The 26,279-nt window shown below is 41.1% G+C and overlaps 1 protein-coding gene across 1 annotated transcript in view; it reads right to left on the reverse strand.

Moving 5' to 3' along the window:
- Positions 1 to 25,866, reverse strand: part of nlk2 (nemo-like kinase, type 2) — a 100,133-nt gene extending 74,267 nt beyond the window's left edge. Inside the window, exon 1 of the mRNA XM_079823098.1 lies at positions 24,277 to 25,866. Within this exon, the coding sequence (XP_079679224.1) occupies positions 24,277 to 24,752 (476 nt within the window). The 5' untranslated portion in view covers positions 24,753 to 25,866. The remainder of the gene's footprint in view (positions 1 to 24,276) is intronic.
- Positions 25,867 to 26,279: the final 413 nt, after the last annotated feature.

Consider the following 26,279-nt stretch of genomic DNA (forward strand, 5'->3'; position numbering starts at 1 on the left):
CGTGGCACAGCGGGTCCCTCCGTATCCAAGTGACGCCGAGATGCCGCCAAACCCTCACCCCGTGGTCGGACCCTTCATTTCTACGGGCAGGAGTGCCTCTAGAACAAGTGTCCAGGCATCATGTTGTCTCCACGGATGCCTCACCCACGGGTTGGGGGGCCACGTACAACGGGCTTGCAGTATCGGGTCTGTGGACGGGGCCCCAACTGCAATGGCATATCAATTGCCTAGAGTTGCTGGCAGTTCGTCTTGCTCTCAGCCGCCTCAAAGGGTCGCTCAAAGACAAGCACGTTCTGGTCCGGACGGACAGCACGACGGCCGTTGCGTACATCAACAAACAAGGTGGTCTACGCTCCCGCCGTTTGTCCCAACTCGCCCGCCATCTCCTCCTGTGGAGTCAGAAGCATCTGAGGTCCCTTCGTGCTATCCACATTCCGGGCCTGCTCAATCGTGCGGCCGACGAGCTGTCACGGTTGCCAGTGCTTCCCGGAGAGTGGCGACTCCACCCCCAGGTGGTCCAGCTGATTTGGAGTCGCTTTGGGGCCGCACAGATCGATCTGTTTGCCGCCCACGACACGACCCACTGCCAGTTGTTTTATTCCCTGTCCGAGGGGACCCTCGGCACGGATGCACTGGCACACAGCTGGCCCCGGGCTCTGCGCAAATATGCGTTTCCCCCAGTGAGCCTTCTTGCACAGACACTGTGCAAGGTCAGGGAGGACGAGGAGCATCTCCTCTTGGTAGCTCTGTACTGGCCCAACAGGACGTGGTTCCCGGAACTAGTGCTCCTCGCGACAGCACCTCCTTGGCCCATTCCTCTGAGGTAGGACCTTCTGTCTCAGAGACGGGGCACCCTATGGCACCCGCGTCCAGACCTCTGGAAACTCCATGTCTGGTCCCTGGACGGGACGCGGAGGTTCTAGGTGACCTACCGCAAGCGGTAGTCGACACCATCGCTTCCGCCAGAGCCCCCTCTACGAGACGGCTTTATGCGTTGAAGTGGAACCTGTTCGTCGACTGGTGCTCTTCTCGCCGAGAAGACCCCCGGAAGTGTTCGATCGGATCTGTGCTATCTTTTCTTCAAGACGGGTTGGAGCGAAGGCTGTCTCCCTCCACCCTCAAGGTATATGTTGCCGCCATCGCCGCAAGCCATGACCTCATTGATGGTGAGTCCTTAGGCAAGCATGATCTGATCGTCAGGTTCCTAAGGGGAGCGAGGAGACTAAATCCTCCTCGCCCTTCTTCTATACCCTCTTGGGACTTGTCTCTGGTGCTGACCGCACTGCAGAGGGCGCCCTTCGAGCCTTTACAGTCAGTAGAGCTTAAGATCTTGTCTCTAAAGACAATACTCCTGATTGCATTGGCCTCAGTTAAGAGGGTAGGGGACCTGCAGGCATTTTCGGTCGACGAATCGTGCCTGGAATTCGGGCCGGGTGATTCTCAGGTGACCCTGAGACCCTGGCCTGGATATGTGCCCAAGGTTCCCACTACTCCCTTCCGGGACCAAGTGGTGAGCCTGCAAGCGCTGCCTTCGGAGGAGGCAGACCCAGCCCTAGCTTTGCTCTGTCCCGTCCGTGCTCTCCGGACTTACGTGGACAGAACGCAAAGCTTCAGGACCTCAGAGCAGCTCTTCGTCTGTTACGGAGGACAGCAGAAGGGAAAGGCTGTCTCCAAGCAGAGGATGGCCCACTGGATAGTGGATGCCATCGTCTTGGCGTATGAATCCCAAGACGTGCCCTGCCCGCTCGGGGTTAGAGCTCACTCCACCTGGGGTGTAGCTTCTTCCTGGGCGCTGGCTCGTGGCGCCTCGCTGACAGACATTTGTAGAGCTGCGGGCTGGGCGACACCCAACACGTTCGCTAGGTTTTATAGCCTGCGTGTAGAGCCGGTGGCTTCTCGTGTGCTCGCTTCCCATAGTCAGCTTCACTGAAGTGCCCGTTCTAGTGTCGGCTTGCTGCGCCATTCCCTTCCCCTGGAACGGATACGTGCGCTTATTTTCTCCAGTCGAGTTCCCCAGGATAGGCGAACCCTGTTGAGTCCTCCGCACCCCTCGGCAGTCGGATGTTGCGGAGCGTCCGACGCCAGGTCTGGCACTCGTATGCATTGGTGGAACTTGTGTCAGGCTGGGTTCCGTATGTCGTGACCCCTACGGCGGTCCCATACGTGTATTTCCACGGTACAGCTCCCTACGGCGAGCTCGTGTCTTTCCCTTGGCAGAGTTCTCTGCCGTCTCAGTACGGTGTCGTCCCCCGCCTGCATTAGGCCGGGGCCTCCCCTGGGACTCCGTATGTTGTGCTGCCCACGGCCAGCCCATACGTGTTCTCCACATGGTAACTCCCTCCGGGCATGATGTGGCTCCCGCAGCGTCCTTCGGGCACGCTTTCCCAGCGTTATCCAATCAAGTCTGCTGAATGGGTCTTGCGGAACAGCAGTATGACTCTTCTAGCGTGAATCTTCCCGCCCGCTTCAGAACGGGGTCTGAGGGGCTCTCGCTGGGCGCTGGAAGTGGTAGTAACTGTGGCGTTTTCCATAGGGATCCCAATTCGTCGGTTATTACCGACGTACGTCGTAGTGACCGACTGAAAGGGAACGTCTCGGTTACGTATGGTAACCCTCGTTCCCTGAAGGAGGGAACGGAGACGTACGTCCCGTCGACACAGTTCCTTCCATCACTGCTTGGCCGAGTCACTGGTTCGGCTCCTCAGTGAAAAACGTCAGTGCGGTGCTCTCGCTTCCCGTTTATACCCGCGGCGCGGGGCGGAGCGCGAGATGCAAATCTCGCACGCCAATTGTTCATTGGCCTGTTCTTAAGTTCTCGAAGCTGATAGGGGCTCTCTGAAGTGATCCCAATTCGTCGGTTATTACCGACGTACGTCTCCGTTCCCTCCTTCAGGGAACGAGGGTTACCATACGTAACCGAGACGTTTTCAACATTGATCATAATAAGAGATGTCTCTTGAGCACCAAATCATCATATTAGAATGATTTCTGAAGGATCACGAAACACTGAAGACTGGAGTAATGAAGCTGAAAATTCAGCTTTACCAATTTAGTTAGCAATATTACTGTTTTGACTGTATTTTTAATCGACTAAATGCAGGCTTGGTGAGCATAACAGACTTCATTCAAAAACATAAAAAGAAATTGTACAGACCCCCAACTTTTGAACAGCAGAGTACAGTATATTTGACAGGAAAAAGTGTCTATAAATTATATAACTAGGGATGCACCAATCTAAAACTTTTCACTGATACAATAAACCGATAAATATTTATTGTTAGACATTAAAATTTAACATTTTTTGTCTACATTTAAATTAAAATCAATTGTTTTAAATGTTTTAAATGCTAAGTGAATTTGGCTTTTAAAATGGATATTCATTTAGATTTTTATTTTATTTTAATAGATTATTATTATTATTATTAGAGGTTTAAAGAATTAATTCTCATATTACATAACAACCAAAACACAAATAAAACACTCTCAAATTCTGATTTAAAGAAAATACATGCACACACACACTTTGGCAACCACAAACAACATTTTTTTAATGCATAAATAACTTGAAGTAGTCCTTGCTACTGACAGCCGCATCAACACTGCGGTATAAAATAATCTCTACCTATATATAATGTCACATACCAGTTCTAGATGTAGTCTAAAAATGCAGTAATGTGTGGAAGTGAGGTTTTGGTTAATTTAATTTTATGGGATGAAGAAATGAATCAGTCCAGATAACAACAATCCTCTCAATCACCCTTTGAAGCCACTTAGGAAGGCCAAAACATGCTCTAGACAAATGGATGCTATTATCCAGGGAGCTCTCCTATTGAGGACGGTTCCAGTAATGGCAGATGCCGCGGCCACTTCCTCCCACTTTCGCCAAAAACCAATCACGCTTAGTCCAGCTAGAAGCAGCTTGAGAAAAGCCGGAGCTCCTAATCAAACTGTATACTTTCAGGGCCAAAAACAGGGTGGTGTTTGTTGTGCTGAGGAAATGGCTGAAGAGATAATTACGACAAAAGAGCCACTCCCACCCATACATTCCCCGACTTCCTACAGTCCCTCATGATCACTCCCCATCAGCAATCACACTCCCGGATATTCGTTTTTTCTCTGCTAGGAGGACTCTAGAACAAGCCTGAGGATCACGAAAAAACGTTGGTGATGCCCTGAGGACAGTCATGCTTGAGCTGCCCACTTGCACACAGCGTGGGGGCATCCCTGGCCTCTCGCCACCACACTCAGAAAGAGTGTTAAGGCAAACACTGACTTACTCAAGCCTGATTCATCCAACCGTTTGCCTGCGCTCCATGTCATCAGTGCACCTCAGAGTAGCAAGCTAAAGCTAGCTTACAGATGAGAGCCTGTAACCTAAAACCTCACTGGGATGACCCTTATGTAAATCAGCCACTGTTGCATCCAAACTCCCTAGAAGAAGGGCTGCATGATATATCGAAATAAAATCAATCTCCTGATACGGCTTAATGCGATCACGAAGACTGCGATTTAAATGAATATATGTGCTGCCAGTTTCACAGTGAAGCGCGGCACTATGTTCATTGACACACACAGTATCATTAGCCAAGTTTCCACCCAGTTTTTGTGCTGTTTTGTTATTGACAAAGTAAACATTCATACAAAAAGTGTCTCCAACCCATTTCCGTTAAATTGGCCTTTTACCAATAAATTGATATGCGCAATGATGTCATCCCTAAAAGAACAAGTGTTGTTGTATCGCAAAAAAAATATGCCCCCCCTTAGCCATTTCCATACATAATTGTGTACATATATATATATATATATATATATATATATATATATATATATATATATATATATATATATATATATATATATATATATATATATATATATATATATATACAATTGAAAAACACATTAAAAAAAAAATTCCCCTTTCATCTTTTCAAAACTGATCTAATGTATATTTTAGAATTTTTTTTTTTTTTTTTTACTGTTTTAATGTCAGGCGGTACAACCAAATAGTTGTATGTATATTTACTGTAGTTGTACCACCTGACATGGAAATTGTACCTACCAACCAACCCATACTTGAAATGAGCAGTTTTTAATTGTATTTGAGAGAGATCTACAAACCTTTAATGATCCACAGGGATCATTTGGGGGGCTCTGGATGATGCATTATCATGTTTACTGTTATTATCTTGTCAATTCGTAATAAAAGAGCCATGTTTGCAGTTGTGTTAAATCTTAAATTATTAAATTAATATTTTTATAAAATCCTCAACTTTTTTTATTCTACAGATATAGTATCACTGCAATATATTTCTTATTTTGCTTATTTTTAAACAATAATTACATAAAAAAAAAAAAAAAAAAAAAAAAAAAAAAAGTATTATTTTATAGTCATACTGAATGGGTCAAAGTAAAAATCAAGTTGAAAGAGATTTTTTTTAAACTACTTGTTGCTTCTTGTAACGAGTAAACCCAAGTGCAAACACCGAAATGTTCTCCCAAATCACTCAACCCTAAAAGGATGTTTTGCTTTTTCAGCAATATTTTTTTTACAATAATTTTTATTTTCTACACTGTAAAAAATTATATGATCAATAAGTTATGAAAAAATATATATCATATGTCACAATTTATTACTCTTTTTATAAGTTATACAAGATTCAACTAATTTTTTTTAAAGTATGTTTAATGTCATTTAAGTTGAAATGACTTCCAAGTTGATTTTACTTAAAAATGTAAGGCAGCAAAACAATTTGTTTTACAGTGTGTGTATGCAGATGCACTCCCTAACAAATGATTAATTCTTTCCAAATATAGCTCTAAGTAATCTGGTGAAAAATCCTTATATATATATATATATATATATATATATATATACACTGTGAGGAAAATAAGTATTTGAACACCCTGTTATTTTGCAAGTTCTCCCACTTAGAAATCATGGAGGGGTCTGAAATTGTCATCGTAGGTTCATGTCCACTGTGAGAGACATAATCTAAAAAAAAAATAATCCAGAAATCACAATGTATGATTTGTTTAACTATTTATTTGTATGATACAGCTGCAAATAAGTATTTGAACACCTGTCTATCAGCTAGAATTCTGACCCTCAAAGACCTGTTAGTCTACCTTTAAAATGTCCACCTCCACTCCATTTATTATCCTAAATTAGATGCACATGTTTGAGGTTGTTAGCTGCATAAAGACACCTGTCCACCCCATACAATCAGTAAGAATCAAACTACTAACATGGCCAAGACCAAAAAGCTGTCCAAAGACACTAGAGACAAAATTGTACACCTCCACAAGGCTGGAAAGGGCTACGGGGAAATTGCCAAGCAGCTTGGTGAAAAAAGCTCCACTGTTGGAGCAATCATTAGAAAATGGAAGAAGCTAAACATGACTGTCAATCTCCCTCGGACTGGGGCTCCATGCAAGATCTCACCTCGCGGGGTCTCAATGATCCTAAGAAAGGTGAGAAATCAGCCCAGAACTACACGGGAGGAGTTGTTTTGTTTTTTCTATTTGAAGTACTTAATTCTTAATAATAATAATTTTGGAAGTGTGTATAGAGAAGTGTATGTTCTTTTTTATTTGGTATTTTTAATTATATTGTAAGTATGTAGGAATGTATGATTTAGGTACATACATATTCTCTTCCTGTTATTCAAATTTTTTTTTTTTTTTTACATGTTCAAATAAAAGAGCTGGGACCACCGTTTCCAAGGTTACTGTTGGTAATACACTAAGACGTCATGGTTTGAAATCATGCATGGCACGGAAGGTTCCCCTGCTTAAACCAGCACATGTCCAGGCCCGTCTTAAGTTTGCCAATGACCATTTGGATGATCCAGAGGAGTCATGGGAGAAAGTCATGTGGTCAGATGAGACCAAAATAGAACTTTTTGGTCATAATTCCACTAAACGTGTTTGGAGGAAGAAGAATGATGATGAGTACCATCCCAAGAACACCATCCCTACTGTGAAGCATGGGGGTGGTAGCATCATGCTTTGGGGGTGTTTTTCTGCACATGGGACAGGGCGACTGCACTGTATTAAGGTGAGGATGACCGGGGCCATGTATTGCGAGATTTTGGGGAACAACCTCCTTCCCTCAGTTAGAGCATTGAAGATGGGTCGAGGCTGGGTCTTCCAACATGACAATGACCCGAAGCACACAGCCAGGATAACCAAGGAGTGGCTCTGTAAGAAGCATATCAAGGTTCTGGCGTGGCCTAGCCAGTCTCCAGACCTAAACCCAATAGAGAATCTTTGGAGGGAGCTCAAACTCCGTGTTTCTCAGCGACAGGCCAGAAACCTGACTTATCTAGAGAAGATCTGTGTGGAGGAGTGGGCCAAAATCCCTCCTGCAGTGTGTGCAAACCTGGTGAAAAACTACAGGAAACGTTTGACCATCTATAATTGCAAACAAAGGCTACTGAACCAAATATTAACATTGATTTTCTCAGGTGTTCAAATACTTATTTGCAGCTGTATCATACAAATAAATAGTTAAAAAATTATACATTGTGATTTCTGGATTTTCTTTTTTAGATTATGTCTCTCACAGTGGACATGCTCCTACGATGACAATTTCAGACCCCTCCATGATTTCTAAGTGGGAGAACTTGCAAAATAGCAGGGTGTTCAAATACTTATTTTCCTCACTGTATATATATCGCAATATGTTTCACAGAAAAACAAGGTATCGTAATGTCAGTTGTTTTTCCAATATTTTGCAGCCTTACTGCCTAGTATTTTAAAAAATCCTTTCAGACCAAAAAAGCACATTCAAGGCTCATGCTTGAATTTTGAAGGGTACATTAACAGGGCTGGTTTTGCTCAGGGCGTGTTTCGCAAGTCTGTTTTGAATGGATGGCGAACAAGCCAGACAGATGGCCAGAAATGTATTCAAATTTCTGTTTTAAAGACATCCTGTCTGTGGACATTGTCTCTATATTCAAATCTGACAGAGGGAGATCCAAACCACATCTATTACACTCGTCCATAGTACGCTTCAGAAGAAATCCAGGTAGCTTTTAGGCAGAATTGAGAACGGGCAGCTAATAGGTCAGCTATAAATAAGCACAAGGAGGTGTCAGGGGTGTCAGAGCTCTAAATGGAATGGTTCAGTCTGAGCAGAGGGGTTTTTAATTAACAGTTCTGCTCTCTGAGGAAGAGATGGTCTTCACAGTATTAAAGCTAAAGCATTTGGACCTCTGCTCCACACCAGACACAATGCACAGCCATATCCTTTCTGAAAAGCGTTTTCCATCCTCATGCGTTTCCCCTGTTTTGACTGAGGAACACTAGTGGTGAAATCTCCATCATTCAGATACAACAACACTTACACTTTAATAAGCATAGAGAAACCGAGGTGGGAACTGAAAATAAGCCAAAGAGGACCAAAAGAGGGAGAAACGGAAATGGCAGAATCTCACAAAACTATTAAGAAATGTCATATTTACCCCAAGATCAAAAGAAATGATAGCTTCAAGAAGGCTTCAAGTAAATGAAGACTATATTCAGACCATTAAAGGTGCTCTAAGCGATCCTGGGTGGAGTAACTTCTTGTTGACGTTCGAAGTGTTGTCAACCAAAACAGAGGCTAGCTAGACCCTCCCTCCTCCTCCTCTCCCTCCCCTCCCTGCTTCCTGAAACAGTCACGAACGCGCATTTAAAATGGAAGTAGCTTGCATGCTAACGCTGCTGTGGTAACGATGGCTCAACCAACTACTTCACGCTCATTGTGAATAAATTGATGTACTTTTAAATTAAAAAAGTGCATGCGCAGTAACCCCAAACTTCCACCCCCAAATCATTCTTGTCAGTAATTGGCTGGAGCACTGTTTATTATGTTTCGTTGTCCAGACTGCCCAAGTTTGTTTTGTTGCCGTTTGTGGAGCTTGTGCTGACTACAGAGACCGCGTTTTTTTACAGTGTGTTCAGGGGACAGGCAGCTAGCGTGTGACAAATGTTTTTGCCTAAAAATGTGTGACATCGCTTATAGCACCTTTAAGTCTGTTTTGCACCATATTTGAACTGTATTATTTATTTAATGCACTGACAATATTTTCATGTCGATATACCAGCACTAAAAAGTACCATACATTTACAACAGAACAGACCTGAACGAATGTGACAGTTTTGTCACAATTTATCTATAAATCACACCCAAATAGGGTGTTTGGTTAAATTAAAGTTATGTGCACTCTTTGTATAGTGTAATTATTTTGGAAAATCAATGAAAAGTATGACATTCTGCAAAGATATTCATGAGAGGACCATTAGACGACAGCTGCAAAAACGTAAATGGTAGCATAATCAATTAAAGTGTTACTACAAACAAACAAAATTAAGATGAATTGCAAATTATTGAGACTGAATTACTAAATCCACTGACATATTAATCAGTTTACTACCCACATTCATACTAAATAGAACATACTTTTTAACGGTCACAAAGTAAGTTCAAATTCAAATGTAGTACTTGCTCAGACAGTACGTGATTTCAGTCGCACCGTCAGTGTCCAGGTAAAGGGACACTTGGCACACTTTTTTTATTGGCATGTTTCCTCTTATTTAATATTTTAGTAGTCATAAATTAGGTATTATTCGAAAGCTTAAACACTTAAATCCATCCTGTGTATTGTTTTGAAATTTGACATTGTGTTATCATGGAAATTATCATTTAAATCCTTTTGGTAGGCTCAATGTTTGTGATATCAAATTTGGAACACACCTTGGATAGACATATGCTTTTATTTTCTAGCAGGTTAAACTGGAAAATAAAGTAGTATGCATGCATGAATCATGATGACAGAACTTGTTCTGAGGATGAACGAACAAACAAACAAACGAACGAATGAATGAAAATGGAATTTCTTACTTTTTCTCTTGATTTTGGGGTGAAATGACCCGCACATTTCTTTGTGGCATTCATCCAAAACAACAAGGGAAAAAAACAGACTCATTCTTAGCAATGCTGTCAAGATCCCTACATGACTGAAGCCCAGAATAGAGGCAGGTGAGTGAAGGGTTAACGTACACACTCCTGCACTCTTTCACCCCTAACACTTCAAAGGTAAGCTGTTTCTCTGCTCAGTCTGTGCATCTGCCAAACCCAGAGCCTCTTAAGAGCTGCTTCTTACTGTTGTGGTTGTAAAAAAAAAAAAAAAACTTGTCCCGTCTGTGAGCCTTTCAAGTTCAGAGTATAAAAGGCACCAGGCCGCCTGCCATTATAATTCGCCTAAACACACACACACACACACACACACACACACACACACACACACAAAGCTGCAGCAAAACCCCGGATTGAAAAGAGAAAGTTAAAATCTACTCTACAATCATTTAATGGCTCTTTCAATTACGGGAGTCATATTGATAAATGATCACATCTGACTAATTAAGACATTATTCGATTTTAGATAATAGATGACAAGAGGAACACTCAAAGAGTTTCGGGTTCAATCGTGCTGTTCATCACACTGGGAAAAAAACACACACTGCATGACAAATCATATTTAATATTCTAATGTTGTTTAAGCATGTTTGATCAGCAACTAAATGACTTGGTTCATTTCAGGGAGACATTCGAGGAGGATATGAGGTTCCTCTCCAAAAAAAGAAAAAACGCATCAAACTTGAATCATTCGCATTTCATTTAAATTGTACATTTACAATGGAGAAGGGAATAAATTAGTCATTACATCAATAGCAGCTACGGCTAGTGCTCATTTTCCTGTAGTTCTCCCAAAACTCAACTTCATATGTACTTCTAGAAAAGAAAACTCAGTGATCTTCAGAGATTTGAACTCTAGGCAAACTCGTCACACATCTTTAAAACTCAAGCCTTAATATTATTGCATAATCTTTTACTTACAAGCCTTACTCCACATACACTACCATTCAGTTACATTTTTTATGAGCACTTTTATTCCACAAGGATGCATTAAATGAATTGTAAAAACATGTTTTAATGTTACAAAAGGTTTAAATTTCAAATAAATGTTTTTTTTCCTTCTATTTATCAACTTACTAGATTTGCCATTACAGGAATAATGTACAGTTAAAATATATATTGAAACATAAAACAGCTATTTTAAATTGTAATAATGATATTTTTGATCAATATATGCAGGCTTGGTGAACAAACATAAGAGGCTTCAAAAAATGTAAAAAAAATGTTATCAATTCCAAACTTTTTACGTTAGTGTGTGTGAGTGTATATATATATATATATATATATATATATATATATATATATATATATATATACACACTCACACCGATCAGGCATAACATTATGACCACCTTCCTAATATTGTGTTGGTCCCCCTTTGCTTCCAAAACAGCTCTGACCCGCCGAGGCATGGACTCCACTAGACCCCTGAAGTTGTGCTGTGGTGTCTGGCACTAAGATGTTAGCAGCAGATCCTTTAAGTCCTGTAAGTTGCGAGGCGGAGCCTCCATGGATTGGACTTGTTTGTTCAGCACAACCCACAGATGCTCGATTAGATTGAGATCTGGTGAATTTGGACCTCCTCAAATCATTTTTGCTTTGTGGCAGGGCACATTATCCTGCTGAAGGGAATACCATTTCCATGAAAGGGTGTACATGGTCTGCAACAATACTTAGGTATGTGGTACATTTCAAAGTAACATCCACATAGATCGCAGGACTCAAGGTTTCCCAGCAGAACATTGCCCAAAGCATCACACTGCCTCTGCCGGCTGTCTGTTGAATCACTAAAATGTGATTCAACAGACCAGGCCACCTTCTTTCATTGCTCCATGGTTCTAATGCTCACGTGCCCACTGTTGGTGCTTTTGGCGGTCAGGGGTCAGTATGGGCACCCTGACTGGTCTGTGGATATGCAGCCCCATATGCAACAAACTGCAATGCACTGTGTATTTTGACACCTTTCTATCAGAACCAGCATTAACCTCTTAAACAATTTGAGCTACAGTAGCTCGTCTGTTTGATCAGACCACACGGGCCAGCCTTCGCTCTCCACGTGCATCAATGAGCCTTGGCCGCCCATGACCCTATTGCCTGTTCACCACTGTTCCTTCTTTGGACCACTTTTGATAGATACTGACCACTGCAGACCAGGAACACCCCACAAGAGCTGCAGTTTTGGAGATGCTCTGACCCAGTCATCTAGCCATCACAATTTGGCCCTTGTCAAACACATTAACTTTGAGGACACAATGTTCACTTGCTGCCTAATATGTCCCACCCACTAACAGGTGCCGTGATGAAGAGATAATCAGTGTTATTCACTTCACCTGATCGGTGTATATATACTGCATATGACTAACTGTTTAGAGAATTACTGGACAAGTGTCATGTTAAGTGATGTTGATCAACAAAGCAGGATTCAGAAGTTTCACAGAGCCACGACAAGAAAGAGACTTTGCATATTTTTGGTGCATCAATCTGCCAGACGAGATCTTAAGAACATCAGGTCTAATTCAAGCTGTCCGTGACCATGCTAGCATTCCCTGCACAGATCAAACCATGAGCGCAAAAGAGAGCGGCTGACGTTTTAATGGACAGTGAAGACTCCAATACATTCCTGCGCAGAGGCATGCCTCTTCCCTGAGAGACAGGGGCCAATGGGGGCATAGTGGAGAACCACAGTTTATCCCAATGCTCCCTAGCTACAGCTGTATTAAATACTAAAGATTTGTTTTGCAAACTACACATTTTGAAAATCAACTAAGCCCAGTGGCAAATAAACAGCAGCCTATTATACGGGACACATGACATGCGAATGCATGTGTCTGGCATTTCATCTTTATCAGCACTGCCTCTAACAGCTCACGGATGGAGGCTGCACGTGTAAATACAAGCAAGTCATGAGGGCTGTGATTAAGATGGAGACAGAGATATTGTTATCTAGTAGGTCTCTGTTTTTGGATCTGGTTTGAACAGCAGGAGGCCTGTGGGATGCAGGTTGAACAGGCCAAATCTGTTTTTATGATTTTGTATTGTTAATATAAATATGAGCAAACTGTTGGCAACAGACTTGCTGTCTGTGTCATTCCGCTCACCTCCCAAGTTCTCCTTGTCGTTAATCAGTATATCTTTCAGGCACTAGCAAGGGCCTTGATTCCCAAAACATAAAGACACTGATGACACAATGTCCTGCAACACGACTGCAAGGTCATTCATTATATATAGCTGGTATATCAACTACACTGCTGTATAAATTGCAATCATATTCAATGTAGTTGTTAACAAGTACAGAGTCAATATGAAACATGTACTTGCCCTGAATTTTACTAATCAAAACAGGTATTAGGAAAAAAAAAGGAAAATAATGGCTACATGTTGAATGGCTATAATTAAAGAATCATGAATTGAGAAATCTACTTTTCATTCAGCCTTTGATATATAAAAGTTCATCGTGTCATCGAATCATTCCAGTTGATTTTTTTTTATTATATATCCTCTGATAACTAGTAAACAGTTGAGAAACGCATGATCATTAGCTTTTTACAGTGCATGCTGGGAATTTCAAGGGGAGCAGAATTAAAATAATAGAACGATTTTGAGAGTGAGACAGCTTTAGACGTTTCTTACTTCCTGTACTCACTTCTGATTTAGGGAACAGGTTGAGAATTAGGGTGGTCGAAAAAAAAAATCGATTCACATATGAATGACGATTCTATCTCCTACCAAATCTCAAATATTGATTTTCTAAAGTGTTCCACTTATTTAACTTCGCAGTACTACTTAGGGCCCTATCATACACCCGCCGCATTAGTAATATGCGCCTGTAGGTGGGGGAACAACGCGCGTACACCTTGCTTATTACACACACAAGGATACGCAACAGCACACAAACATTTTGTAATATTAAAAATAAAAGGATTCCTCTCTAGAGAAGCGCTCAGTCTTTCCGCTCGCAAATTCCATCATGTAAATAACAATCTGTGTTGCATGGTGCAAGCGCAACTGGCTTTTAAAGGGAATGGGAGATGAGACTCTGATTGGTATATTTCACATTACACCCAAAACACACCCATGACTTATTAAAGGATTAGTTCCCTTAAAAATTTAATTATTTCTTACTACATGTTAAATAAACCTAGGCTACTGTCCCTGAAAAACTTAAAGTTTATTTAATTTGTATATATATTTTTCCGATTGTATGTTTCCTATTGTTTGTAATTTGCTTCTTTGTTCCTATTTTTAATAGCCAGCCTTGCTTTATTAGAAGACTGTCAGTCATGTGTGTAATGATTGCAGTCAGCTTAATAATAATAATAATAATAATAGTAGGTTGACTTAACTGGGAAAAAAATAGGAACGTTCACATTTAATTCAGTGGAATTTTTTTTAACCATCTACCGCAGTCAAACAGGAAAAGTATCAAAAAACAGTTAACTAGAATCAAATCTATGCATACTGTATATCAAATCGAAATTTAATTAAAAATCGAGAATAGATTTTTAATCCAATCGTGACCTCAAGAATCGATTTGAATTGAATCGTGAGGTACTAAAAGATTCCCACCCCTACTGAGAATAGCACACAAATTCATGCTCAAAATACATGTGACCGTTACCACTATAATGTAAAATTAAAGTAGCTCAAAACAGTAGAGCATGGCACTAAAAACACCAAGGTCATGAGTATGATTCCCAGGGAAACTAATAAAATGTGTACCTTGAAAGCAATGCAAGTCACTTTGGATAAAATTGTCAGCCAACTTCATATATGTAAAGTAATGTAAAGTTATTAGAGGCATCCTAAACTGCATCCTAAACCTGGCTTACAACATGTCACATTCAGGCAAACAAAACATAATTCAGGACACACATTGAATTCACAGAACCCACAAATGAGGCATCACAGTCAACTGAAGCATTCTAGAATTACAGCGGTTTAGCATTTAGCACTCCTGTTTCCCGTAACTTTGTTCATGTACACTCTGAGTCAATCTCAAACTACAAGCGTAAACAGTACATGCAGGTCAAGGGGTTTTAAAATAAACTTTTTGACTGAGCATCGAGAGAGTTATGCCATTATGTCCTCCACATAAGAACTCCACGCTATTAAAATCATACTACAGTGGCTATTTTAAGGATATTATTAATGACAGATATGGGTTTTTCCCAGAAAGCATCAGACCCAGCAGTTTGCACTTCATTTCCTGCAGACTAGAATATGATCGAGTAACGCTTAGCACATGCAGAATCTCTTTAGCAAAAACCATCAATTATATTCCATTTCATTTTGCTTTCATTTTCATTCTGAAGACAGGATGTAATCTAAACCTGTTTGCAAATTCACTGCACAATATGCTTACTTTAATAAAGCATCATTTCCTGCAATTAAGCAGATGCAAAAAGATAATACAGATTATGTTTAGTTAGAATATCAGTGAATTAAATCCAACCACATCTGCATGAGAACCAGTATGTGACGCACACACTTTGTGGCAGGGCCAAAACCAATTTATCTAAACTTTTGCAGCTGCCCGAATGAAAGGACACTAACTACAACATACAACACCATCCAAAACAGCCTTCTATAGATAACACAAGGGCCAAGCTCATGCTTTTCCTTTTTTTTTGTTTTAACTCTTTTATCCCAGCATAGGATCTAAGTTCCAATTGACAGGATCCCTACAAAGTCTTTGGCCCTGTTTAGACCTGGTTTTAAGATCGGATCACAAGTATACAAGGGAGACATCCTCGTTTACACCTGGTGTTTTAATCCATCTCTTTTGTCCACTTTCAACCACTTCTGTCCTTATTTCTTGGGCATGTTCTATGGGCGAGTAAATGCATGTGTTTTTTGTTTTTGTACAAAATAAGCTCATGCAATTTACATATGAATGCGCCCAGAGATGACGGAAAAACATACGGAGCTCTGATAGCCGTAAGACCTCGCTGAACGGTGTGAATGTGTTAGAAATCAGGAATGATGAGAGAACATTGTGCTTGGTACGTTTTTCGTCTACAAACCGAACCCAACTTCAGTTGACAAAGTATAAATCCCGTCTGGCTAGCGCACTTCCCATAATGTTTACGCATTAAGTCAGTAAGCATTAAGTCGGTCTTTTGTGGCCGTTCGAATAAATTTAACCACATGAGGGTTCACACTTTGAAAACAATCCGGTCAAATGCGTTTCCGACTACCTCTGGAAGTGGTCAAACTCAAAACATTTTAGACCCAATTTACACCTGTATTTAGAGTCCTCCACTTGTGATCCGTTTGACCAAAATAGGTATGTCACGATACCACGATATTAGCAGCCTAATATATTTCTGTCAAATTCTTGAAGTTAAACGGAACTATTTTGACGGTTTGCCGTGAAGACCTTTGAGTTGCTGTGGGTGTATGACGTATGATATGGCGATAGTTTTTTCTCAAATGAAACGGTAAAATTCTCATGAAGTGACTCTCAGAGCGGCTCTGGAGGTGAAGTTCATGCATCTTCACCTTCTGCGGCATTCATTCACACAGAGACATGGTTAGTTAGTCTGGAGCCCTGCGCTTAGATAAACACGGACGCGACTGAAAGCAGCTGCCTATTAGTGGGAGCCGAATACTCAGTACTACAGAAATGCTAGCATTGTCACATTTTCAAAATTTTAGTGCCGACTTGGTACCGAAGTACTAAGGCTGGGCGATAAAACGATAACGATATGTATCGCGATAGACACGTAATCGATATCAATAAAAAATTTGTTCGATAAAACGTTCGATAATTTTTTTTCTTCGTCGGAAGAAACCAGAGTTTGCGAAGCATGTTTGGTTGCATGAACAAAGGCACTCACTCTCTGGTAACCAAGCAACGTAGGGAGTGACAGGCTAATAGCCAATCATGTAACAGTATCATTTTTGGTTGCGCCATATCGTTGTCTCGAGTTGGATTAATTCTTCAGTAAACTGAACCGGCGTGGAGTGATAAGTGGAAAATGATTGCCGCAGCAAGCGAGGAAATTGTTAATAAAACTTTTTTGGTTTGTATAAATCTGACTGTAATCAGACCTATGTCGTCTGGGAGACATCCCCACCAAGACTGGTAATACCACAAACTTGTTTTACTAGCCTTGTTATACTTTCGTCTGGCTCCGCAGCACGAGTCTCCGCTGACAGCGCGCGCGCCTCGTTCATTTGGGGACGTGTTTATACTCGGCGTGCTCGCCGTTGTGCTATTCTTGACTTTGGTTGAATCCGAAATCGCCCCCTAAACCCTCAATCACTATTCCCTACTTTAGTCTACTGATACAGTTCAATTGAAGGAGTGAATGAAAACAAGTGAGCGAATTCGGACAGCCGCTGTGTGTACATCGGCTGTACACTCGTTATTGCGGTGCAAAGTGGGATTGAATGAGTGCACTCAATAACATTAACTATGGTTTCGGACACCACTACAAATGGCTGTCCCCTCAAATAGGGCCCTATTTAAGGGTATAGGCGATTTCGGATTCAGCCTTTGAAACTACATGGAGAGGTACTCTGCATCAGTGCCTTATGACAAAGCATCTAAACGGTAACAGTTACAAAGAAATAACGTAGGCACTGCACCTTAAAGGGTTAGTTCACCCAAAAATGAAAATTCTGTCATTAATTACTCACCCTCATGTCGTTGGACACCTGTAAGACCTCCGTTCATATTCGGAACACAAATGAAGATATTTTTGTTGAAAGCTGATGGCTGAGAAAGGCTTCAGACTAGGGATGGGCGATATCTTATCGTTTGCGATATACCGGTAAAAATTCTCCCCACGATAAGAATTTGCCTTCCCGCGATAATAACGATAAAGCCTAGTTGATGGCGCGACCCATCCGCACCGTGCCACCGCTGGCCGTCTTGATGCCCTAAGCGTTATTACTTTATGATGGCCGCGGTGGCTGCGTTCGTCACTCATAGCTGAACGGGGGTTGGAGAGAGAATTTCTTGTGGTGCCCCCCGCAGCACTCTGTGCTCTACGCGCAGTGCTTGATAGGAGCTGCGGCACTGAATCCACATCTCACGTGCAGAACGAAAACAACTATGGTGGAAGCTGCGGAAGAGTTCATAGCTAAACGAGGTTTGTATTTTCACTCGCTGAGCACTTGGACTGAGCGCTTAAGAGATTTGCTCCGTCTCAATCGATCGGTAAAGCACACTATTTCAGTTCGTCTCAATGAATGCGCAGTGTATATGACGCACATTAAACACTAGTGTGAGGCGCGCGACTGAGAGCGCTCAGTGTTTCACACACACTCAAAGAGAGAGCGAGAGTCTTATACCAAACAGAATTGACGTGCTACATGTAAACAATATCCTTTGTTGCATTTTCCTGTAAAGTAATGGCGTTTATTTGGAATGATTCAGCCTTTCGTGAACAGAAAGAAACGAATGCACAAACGGGAATCTCATTGGCTGGCGCGCACCTATTACTGTGTTTTGATTTCAGCAAATCAGTTAGAATGAGCGCTGACAACGTGATTAATATTCATGAACCCAGAAGCTCATTATTCCTTAGTGCAGTTTATTTTTTATTAGTAGAATAATTTGTGGTATTATTGTATTATCAACTCAAATTACTGAAGTTCTATCATTAAATCATTATTTTCAACTTTTTTGTAATCTGAAGACATTTTTGGGATAATTACTTTTGCTGTTTCTGCTATTTTTACCACTGTTTGCACCATGTATGAATAAATACAGAATCGGTTTACATGTAAAACTTGTCATTGATTTAAAAATTATTTTTGTTTGTATTGTCTGACGTTTTTTTAGCACAGTTGCACTATTTAAACATTTCCTGCACTTTTACAGAAGACAATTATATCTGCAACTTTTCCATTTCTGAAATATATATATATATATATATATATATATATATATATATATATATATATATATATATATATATATATATATATATATATATATATATATATATATATATATATATACATATATATATATATATATATATAAATAAATATAAGAATGCATGCAGCTTTCACTTGTATCCAAAAACATGGGGAATGATACTACATTTATCGTCATTGATATCGTTATCGCAATAAATACTAGAAAATATCGGGATAAATTTTTAAGTCCATATCGCCCATCCCTACTTCAGACAGGCCTCCATTGGCATTCAGTACATTGACACTTCCAAGATCCATGAAAGGCACTTAAAACGTCGTTACAAAGTCTATCTCACCACAGTGGCTCTACAATAATTTTACGATGCGACGACAATAGTTTTTGTGGGCAAAAAAAAAATCAAAATAACACCTTTATCCAACTTGTTCTCGACTTCCGTGTGTGCCTCCACGACGCATGCGCGAGAATATGACGTAGCGCCGGCGTTCGGGAATCCATGAAATACACACTTAAGCCCCATTTTGAGCACTACGCCGAGACCTAAAGCACGATCAACGTAGAATCCAACAGCTTAGACACGCGCGTCTTCCTCTGCTCGTAAACAAATCGCTTCTGGGTCATGTGTCCGAACGCCGGATCTGCGTCATATTCTCGCGCATGCGTCGTGGAGGCATACACGGAAGTCGAGAACAAGTTGGATAAAGGTGTTATTTTGATTTTTTTTTGCGCACAAAAACTATTGTCGTCGCATCGTAAAATTATTGTAGAGCCACTGTGGTGAGATAGACTTTGTAACAACGTTTTAAGTGCCTTTCATGGATATTGGAAGTGTCAATGTACTGAATGCCAATGGAGGCCTGTCTGAAGCCTTTCTCAGCCATCAGCTTTCAACTAAAATATCTTCATTTGTGTTCCGAATATATACATCCACATCTCACGTGCAGAACGAAAACAACTATGGTGGAAGCTGCGGAAGAGTTCATAGCTAAACGAGGTTTGTATTTTCACTCGCTGAGCACTTGGACTGAGCGCTTAAGAGATTTGCTCCGTCTCAATCGATCGGTAAAGCACACTATTTCAGTTCGTCTCAATGAATGCGCAGTGTATATGACGCACATTAAACACTAGTGTGAGGCGCGCGACTGAGAGCGCTCAGTGTTTCACACACACTCAAAGAGAGAGCGAGAGTCTTATACCAAACAGAATTGACGTGCTACATGTAAACAATATCCTTTGTTGCATTTTCCTGTAAAGTAATGGCGTTTATTTGGAATGATTCAGCCTTTCGTGAACAGAAAGAAACGAATGCACAAACGGGAATCTCATTGGCTGGCGCGCACCTATTACTGTGTTTTGATTTCAGCAAATCAGTTAGAATGAGCGCTGACAACGTGATTAATATTCATGAACCCAGAAGCTCATTATTCCTTAGTGCAGTTTATTTTTTATTAGTAGAATAATTTGTGGTATTATTGTATTATCAACTCAAATTACTGAAGTTCTATCATTAAATCATTATTTTCAACTTTTTTGTAATCTGAAGACATTTTTGGGATAATTACTTTTGCTGTTTCTGCTATTTTTACCACTGTTTGCACCATGTATGAATAAATACAGAATCGGTTTACATGTAAAACTTGTCATTGATTTAAAAATTATTTTTGTTTGTATTGTCTGACGTTTTTTTAGCACAGTTGCACTATTTAAACATTTCCTGCACTTTTACAGAAGACAATTATATCTGCAACTTTTCCATTTCTGAAATATATATATATATATATATATATATATATATATATATATATATATATATATATATATATATATATATATATATATATATATATATATATATATATATATATATATATACATATATATATATATATATATATAAATAAATATAAGAATGCATGCAGCTTTCACTTGTATCCAAAAACATGGGGAATGATACTACATTTATCGTCATTGATATCGTTATCGCAATAAATACTAGAAAATATCGGGATAAATTTTTAAGTCCATATCGCCCATCCCTACTTCAGACAGGCCTCCATTGGCATTCAGTACATTGACACTTCCAAGATCCATGAAAGGCACTTAAAACGTCGTTACAAAGTCTATCTCACCACAGTGGCTCTACAATAATTTTACGATGCGACGACAATAGTTTTTGTGGGCAAAAAAAAAATCAAAATAACACCTTTATCCAACTTGTTCTCGACTTCCGTGTGTGCCTCCACGACGCATGCGCGAGAATATGACGTAGCGCCGGCGTTCGGGAATCCATGAAATACACACTTAAGCCCCATTTTGAGCACTACGCCGAGACCTAAAGCACGATCAACGTAGAATCCAACAGCTTAGACACGCGCGTCTTCCTCTGCTCGTAAACAAATCGCTTCTGGGTCATGTGTCCGAACGCCGGATCTGCGTCATATTCTCGCGCATGCGTCGTGGAGGCATACACGGAAGTCGAGAACAAGTTGGATAAAGGTGTTATTTTGATTTTTTTTTGCGCACAAAAACTATTGTCGTCGCATCGTAAAATTATTGTAGAGCCACTGTGGTGAGATAGACTTTGTAACAACGTTTTAAGTGCCTTTCATGGATATTGGAAGTGTCAATGTACTGAATGCCAATGGAGGCCTGTCTGAAGCCTTTCTCAGCCATCAGCTTTCAACTAAAATATCTTCATTTGTGTTCCGAATATGAACGGAGGTCTTACAGGTGTCCAACGACATGAGGGTGAGTAATTAATGACAGAATTTTCATTTTTGGGTGAACTAACCCTTTAATGTTAAGAGATGATTGTTAAGTGTTCATTGTGATTTTAGACTTGTGTTTATATTTTAATTATTTGAGTGTTTTCCATGGTTGTGTTGACATTTCTGCCTTTATAACTGAGGGGATTATAATCAGAGGAAGGTTAAGTTTAAAATAAAAATGTAAAATATTTTCCGTCCTTATTTTAAATAGGTCATAAAACATCAATAATAATCGATATCAAACCCTTATATCATGATACAGTTTTCAGCCCTACGAAGTACCGGTACTTTTGACATCCCTAGACCAAAACGTATCTTAATTCCAGGTGTAAACAGGGCCTTTGCTGCTCCCTAATTCCTGAGCGCGGGATACCTGTTGAAGTTCACATCAATTGACAAAAGTATGTTCATTCTGAACACCTGCAATGCCATCAAACATAGACAACACTTGAGTTATGGTTTGAAGACATAATATACTTCTTTAAATAAATGTATAGTCTATTAAATGAAAGTACGATCATTTATATTACATTTGTATAAATATTAAGTCATTATTCTTTTAATTTATATAAATTGTCAAAGCGTTAAACTGCAGGATATGAAAATAAATTAAATAATTTAAAATATGAATTTAAACATGTTTAAATAACCATAATGTCAAAAAAAGATGAGCATTATGAAAACGTTATTAAGCACTGAAATTCATGCTTTTGCGTAATTTTTAATGCCTGAAAGCTCAAAGTTTCCATTGATTGTAATTAAGAGCAATCAGCACATTTCTTCCAAATATCTTGTTGTATTCCAAAGAAGTAAGTAAGTCATACATGTTTGAAACAACATGAGGGGTATTAAATGGTGAGAGAACTTTTTGGGTGAATTATCTCTTTAATTACCCATGGTTCTGCCCACCCCCTTTCAGAGGGTGCAAACCCTAAATGCTTTTCCTCTATGGCCATGCCTCTGGAGGACAGCTATAAATATACCAGCAGGCAACAGTGCAGATTAAAAGCAGACAATGAGCAACAGGAAGCGATTTTGAGGAAAGGTCAGGCTAAGATTGCATGGGTGGAGGTAGGGAGGGTGGCTGTTGGTGAGAGCTCCCCTGGTTTTGTGGCCCCTCTGCAGGCACCAGTTACAGGTGATTCCTTTGGATAAACACACAGAGAGCCTAGATATTTGATAGAAATACTTAAAGAATGAATGCCCATTCATTTCATTTTGTCTATTGTGCTTAATACATTGCTCGTCCCAGGAATTAACTCTCAGATTAACCTCTGAACAGAAGCTGCGGCTGAATCTTCTACCAGATAGGAGGGTGTGTGCTTCAAAAGGATATTGCATTTCCTCGTAGTTACAAACTCATTCTGAGAACTCTCCTTCCTTTAAGCATTACACATATTACTCAACTTTTCATCTTTGGTCTGTATTGTCCTGTGAACCGGTTTTGTTGTGACTGGAAGAAATTCATAAGTTATTCAATGGCCACCAAACAGTTTCTGGTCCCCATTGTCTTCCTTAGCATTTTTCTCATGGAAGTCAATGGGGACAGGCAACTGTTTGGTTATCCACAGTCTTCAAAATATCTTGTGTTCAACAGAACAAAGAAACTCATACAGGTTGAGAAAAACTTGAGTAAAAGCTGACATAATTTCTAAATTTGTGTGAACTATCATTTTACTTATATACTGTATAACTGAATTATATAGGTTCTGTGCCTATTGGTTTATACATAAACACCTGGGTTAGGCACTATTCTCAACAAGACACTCAAACTGACATGAATTAAATCTTGAGCATTTAAGTCAGCTTATCCCTTAAGCAGAGTGATGTTCCCTTAGTGTACATCTTAAATTCTTTGCCAAAAGCTCTTCCTCATTCCCCTTGAACTGTCACACATAATCTAAAAATATGGTGCCTCTCCATCCCAACAAACCTGACAGGTAAAACACTTTAAAAGGTGCAGAGTGAAAGTGATGGTCTAGGTTTAGTCAATTCTTGTCACAATGGGCAAAATGGCCGTTGATATGCCATTTGTCCACTCCTTCTGTTTGATGGATTGTAAACATGCTGATTCGTACCATCACTCTTTTGCTGTTATATTGTTTGGTACTTTTATGTTTATTCTTTGTAAAGCACTTCATAAAGTAAACCAACCCACTCTCATGGCAACTATTTTACGTTCTCGCAAATTGGTGAATAATTCATACAATCTCATTTGCGCATTTTCATACAATCAGTTAGGGCTGGGGAGGACTGTCATGTCCATACAAATGTCATTCTGTAAAATAGCTACTTGTCTCATGAGATTAGGTTGTCTAAACACATTAATAATGTCAGTTTTAGTGGTGTGTTAGTGTTAGTAAATTGGTCAATTTCATGCCACAGCTGGTCATGTGACAGCAACATGGCGGCACCCATGGGGAGACCAGCTCTGTGTGGAATAACAGATTTTTTTTTCTATTAGACTGAGTTATCTCAAGTCTTCACCTCATGAGTGTACATCTTTTTAATTATAGCCTACTTCCCAAAGACGCATTCTTTATTTTGTAACTTTTCATTTGCACAATTACTTGAAGTGCACTTTTGAAGTCGTCAGCAGCATTTACAACTTTCACTTACATAAGTTGTTACAATGTAATTTGATCACTTACCAAACAACACCGAAAGCTCCGTATCCGATGGGTCTGTCCGGCTCTATATCCAGCTGTTGTTGTAAGTGATGCGAGTGGTGGTGGTGGTGGTGATGCGCCTTCACAGCGGCCGCGGCGGCGGCTTGCACCTGCGCTGGGGCTGCAGCGGCCGCCGGCCCCGGAGCTTGACCAGGAGCGGGCGAGGGGAAGTACGGCTGCTGCTGGCTCGGGTTCAGCATCACCGCCGCCGCGGCAGCAGCAGCAGCGGCTGCGGCCGTGGAAGCGTGCTGCTGTACGGGGTGCACGGCGGCGGCCGAGCCGGGGTGCTGGAGGTGATGCTGGCCCGGGTGGTGATGGTGGTGGAGATGGGCGGGTGGCGGGAGATGGGGCAGCTGGTGGTGATGGTGCGGGTGATGCGCCGCCACTGCCGCGGTTCCGCCGTTGTACGCAGCCATCATTTTCGCGGCATTGGAAGCCGTCGTTCCGCACAGAGCCATTCACTCACTCAACAGCCCGAAATGAGAGGTGGAAAAACAAAACAAAGAGGCGAACGAGATGGAGAGGGAAGCTGCCAAGATGTCAAACTCTCATTTGGCTGTCATAGAGCCAAACGACGGGTAAAATCAAAGCATAAATGTCCGGCATACATTAAGATGAGTGTGAAAAGGTGTCATACTAACAACTCTCCAGCTTTGATCTGACCTACTTCGGAGGATATTTTGCGTTATACGTTCCAGACTAGCAAAATGACAATCGCGGACATCCAAGAAACCTCTCGCGGAGGATAAACAAAAGAAAAGTAAAAAAAGAGAGAGGGATTAAATCAAAATAATGCGCTCCCCTCATAATAAATCAATTCCGCACGGCCTTAAATCTCCCTCATGTTGGAGGCATGAGGAGCACCTTGCTTCGCTCTAAACTCGGGCTTGTATGGAAAGGGAAATTAGGTGAATAGTACAAGTTACGTGGGGAATGCAACATTCATCTTTTAGATTTCCTCATATTTGCCATTTTGGGCTCATCCAGCCCTGTTTCCACCGCCAGGGCTGCATGCAGTTTGCAGAAGTTACGTGGGTCTCAATCAGGCCACCGTTGCTGACTTGGTACTTGCTCGCCAGCTTACTTGTTTACATTTGCATTAAAACGCACAATTCCCCCGCATGAAAAGGCTGTTCTACACTGTATCGATCCGGAAAGCTTGTTTTGCAGTAGCTATGGCGCTCTGTTGCCGCGTTCTGTTGCGCTCGAGCTCTAAGCTGTAGATGGATAGCTCCAGATCCTCTCCAAATGTCAAAATCCACTCGAAACACCCATCACGCTGATCAACAGAGCAATCCGTTTTCCTGGAACAAGGAAAACATTCTTCCGAAGCTTTCAACTTATTTTCCCCATCGATAACGACGTGCTCGTTCACCGGCGTTCCGCGTTCCTGCTCTCAGTATCGTGGGCATGTATATCCAGTGAAGACAAATCAAGATAAAACATCCAGTGTTTCTTGCAGTCATAAAACAGGCGGCCAGCGTCCTCACCCCCTCGCCGGATGGTGCTGCCAGGACCTGGGAAGGCACACGCGCAACCCTGCCGTCTTGGGTACCCGTCTATTCCTCGTCCGATGACAGGTCTCTGAACCAATCGCGTTGCGCTTCTGATGTAGCGCGGCCAATCAGCGGACGAGAGGAAGAGACGGAGGTCCAGCCATAATAAACAGGCCCTTGTTGCATGTGGAAGCTAGCGCCATTACGGCTACGCGGTACTGTAAAACACAGTGACAGCCTACGGAGCTCTTGAGCCGAAATGGAGAGCGAGGGGCCCCACTTACCCAGAGCTATTACGCTAGACATGCCATCCAATTAGCACCTGCCATTGAAGTGAGTCCCTTGCCTGAAAGGAGAGCCATGATTCGCTGTCCAATCGTTTTTCAAATCGAAGAAAAATGCACAGTAACAAGGACGGTCAAACATTATACAATATTATACAAATATATTATACAGTTTACACAGTTTATAGTTTGTTGGTACAATACA

This window comes from Gobio gobio (genome assembly GCF_949357685.1).
Source record: "Gobio gobio genome assembly, chromosome: 8".
NCBI classification, from domain to species: domain Eukaryota; kingdom Metazoa; phylum Chordata; class Actinopteri; order Cypriniformes; family Gobionidae; genus Gobio; species Gobio gobio.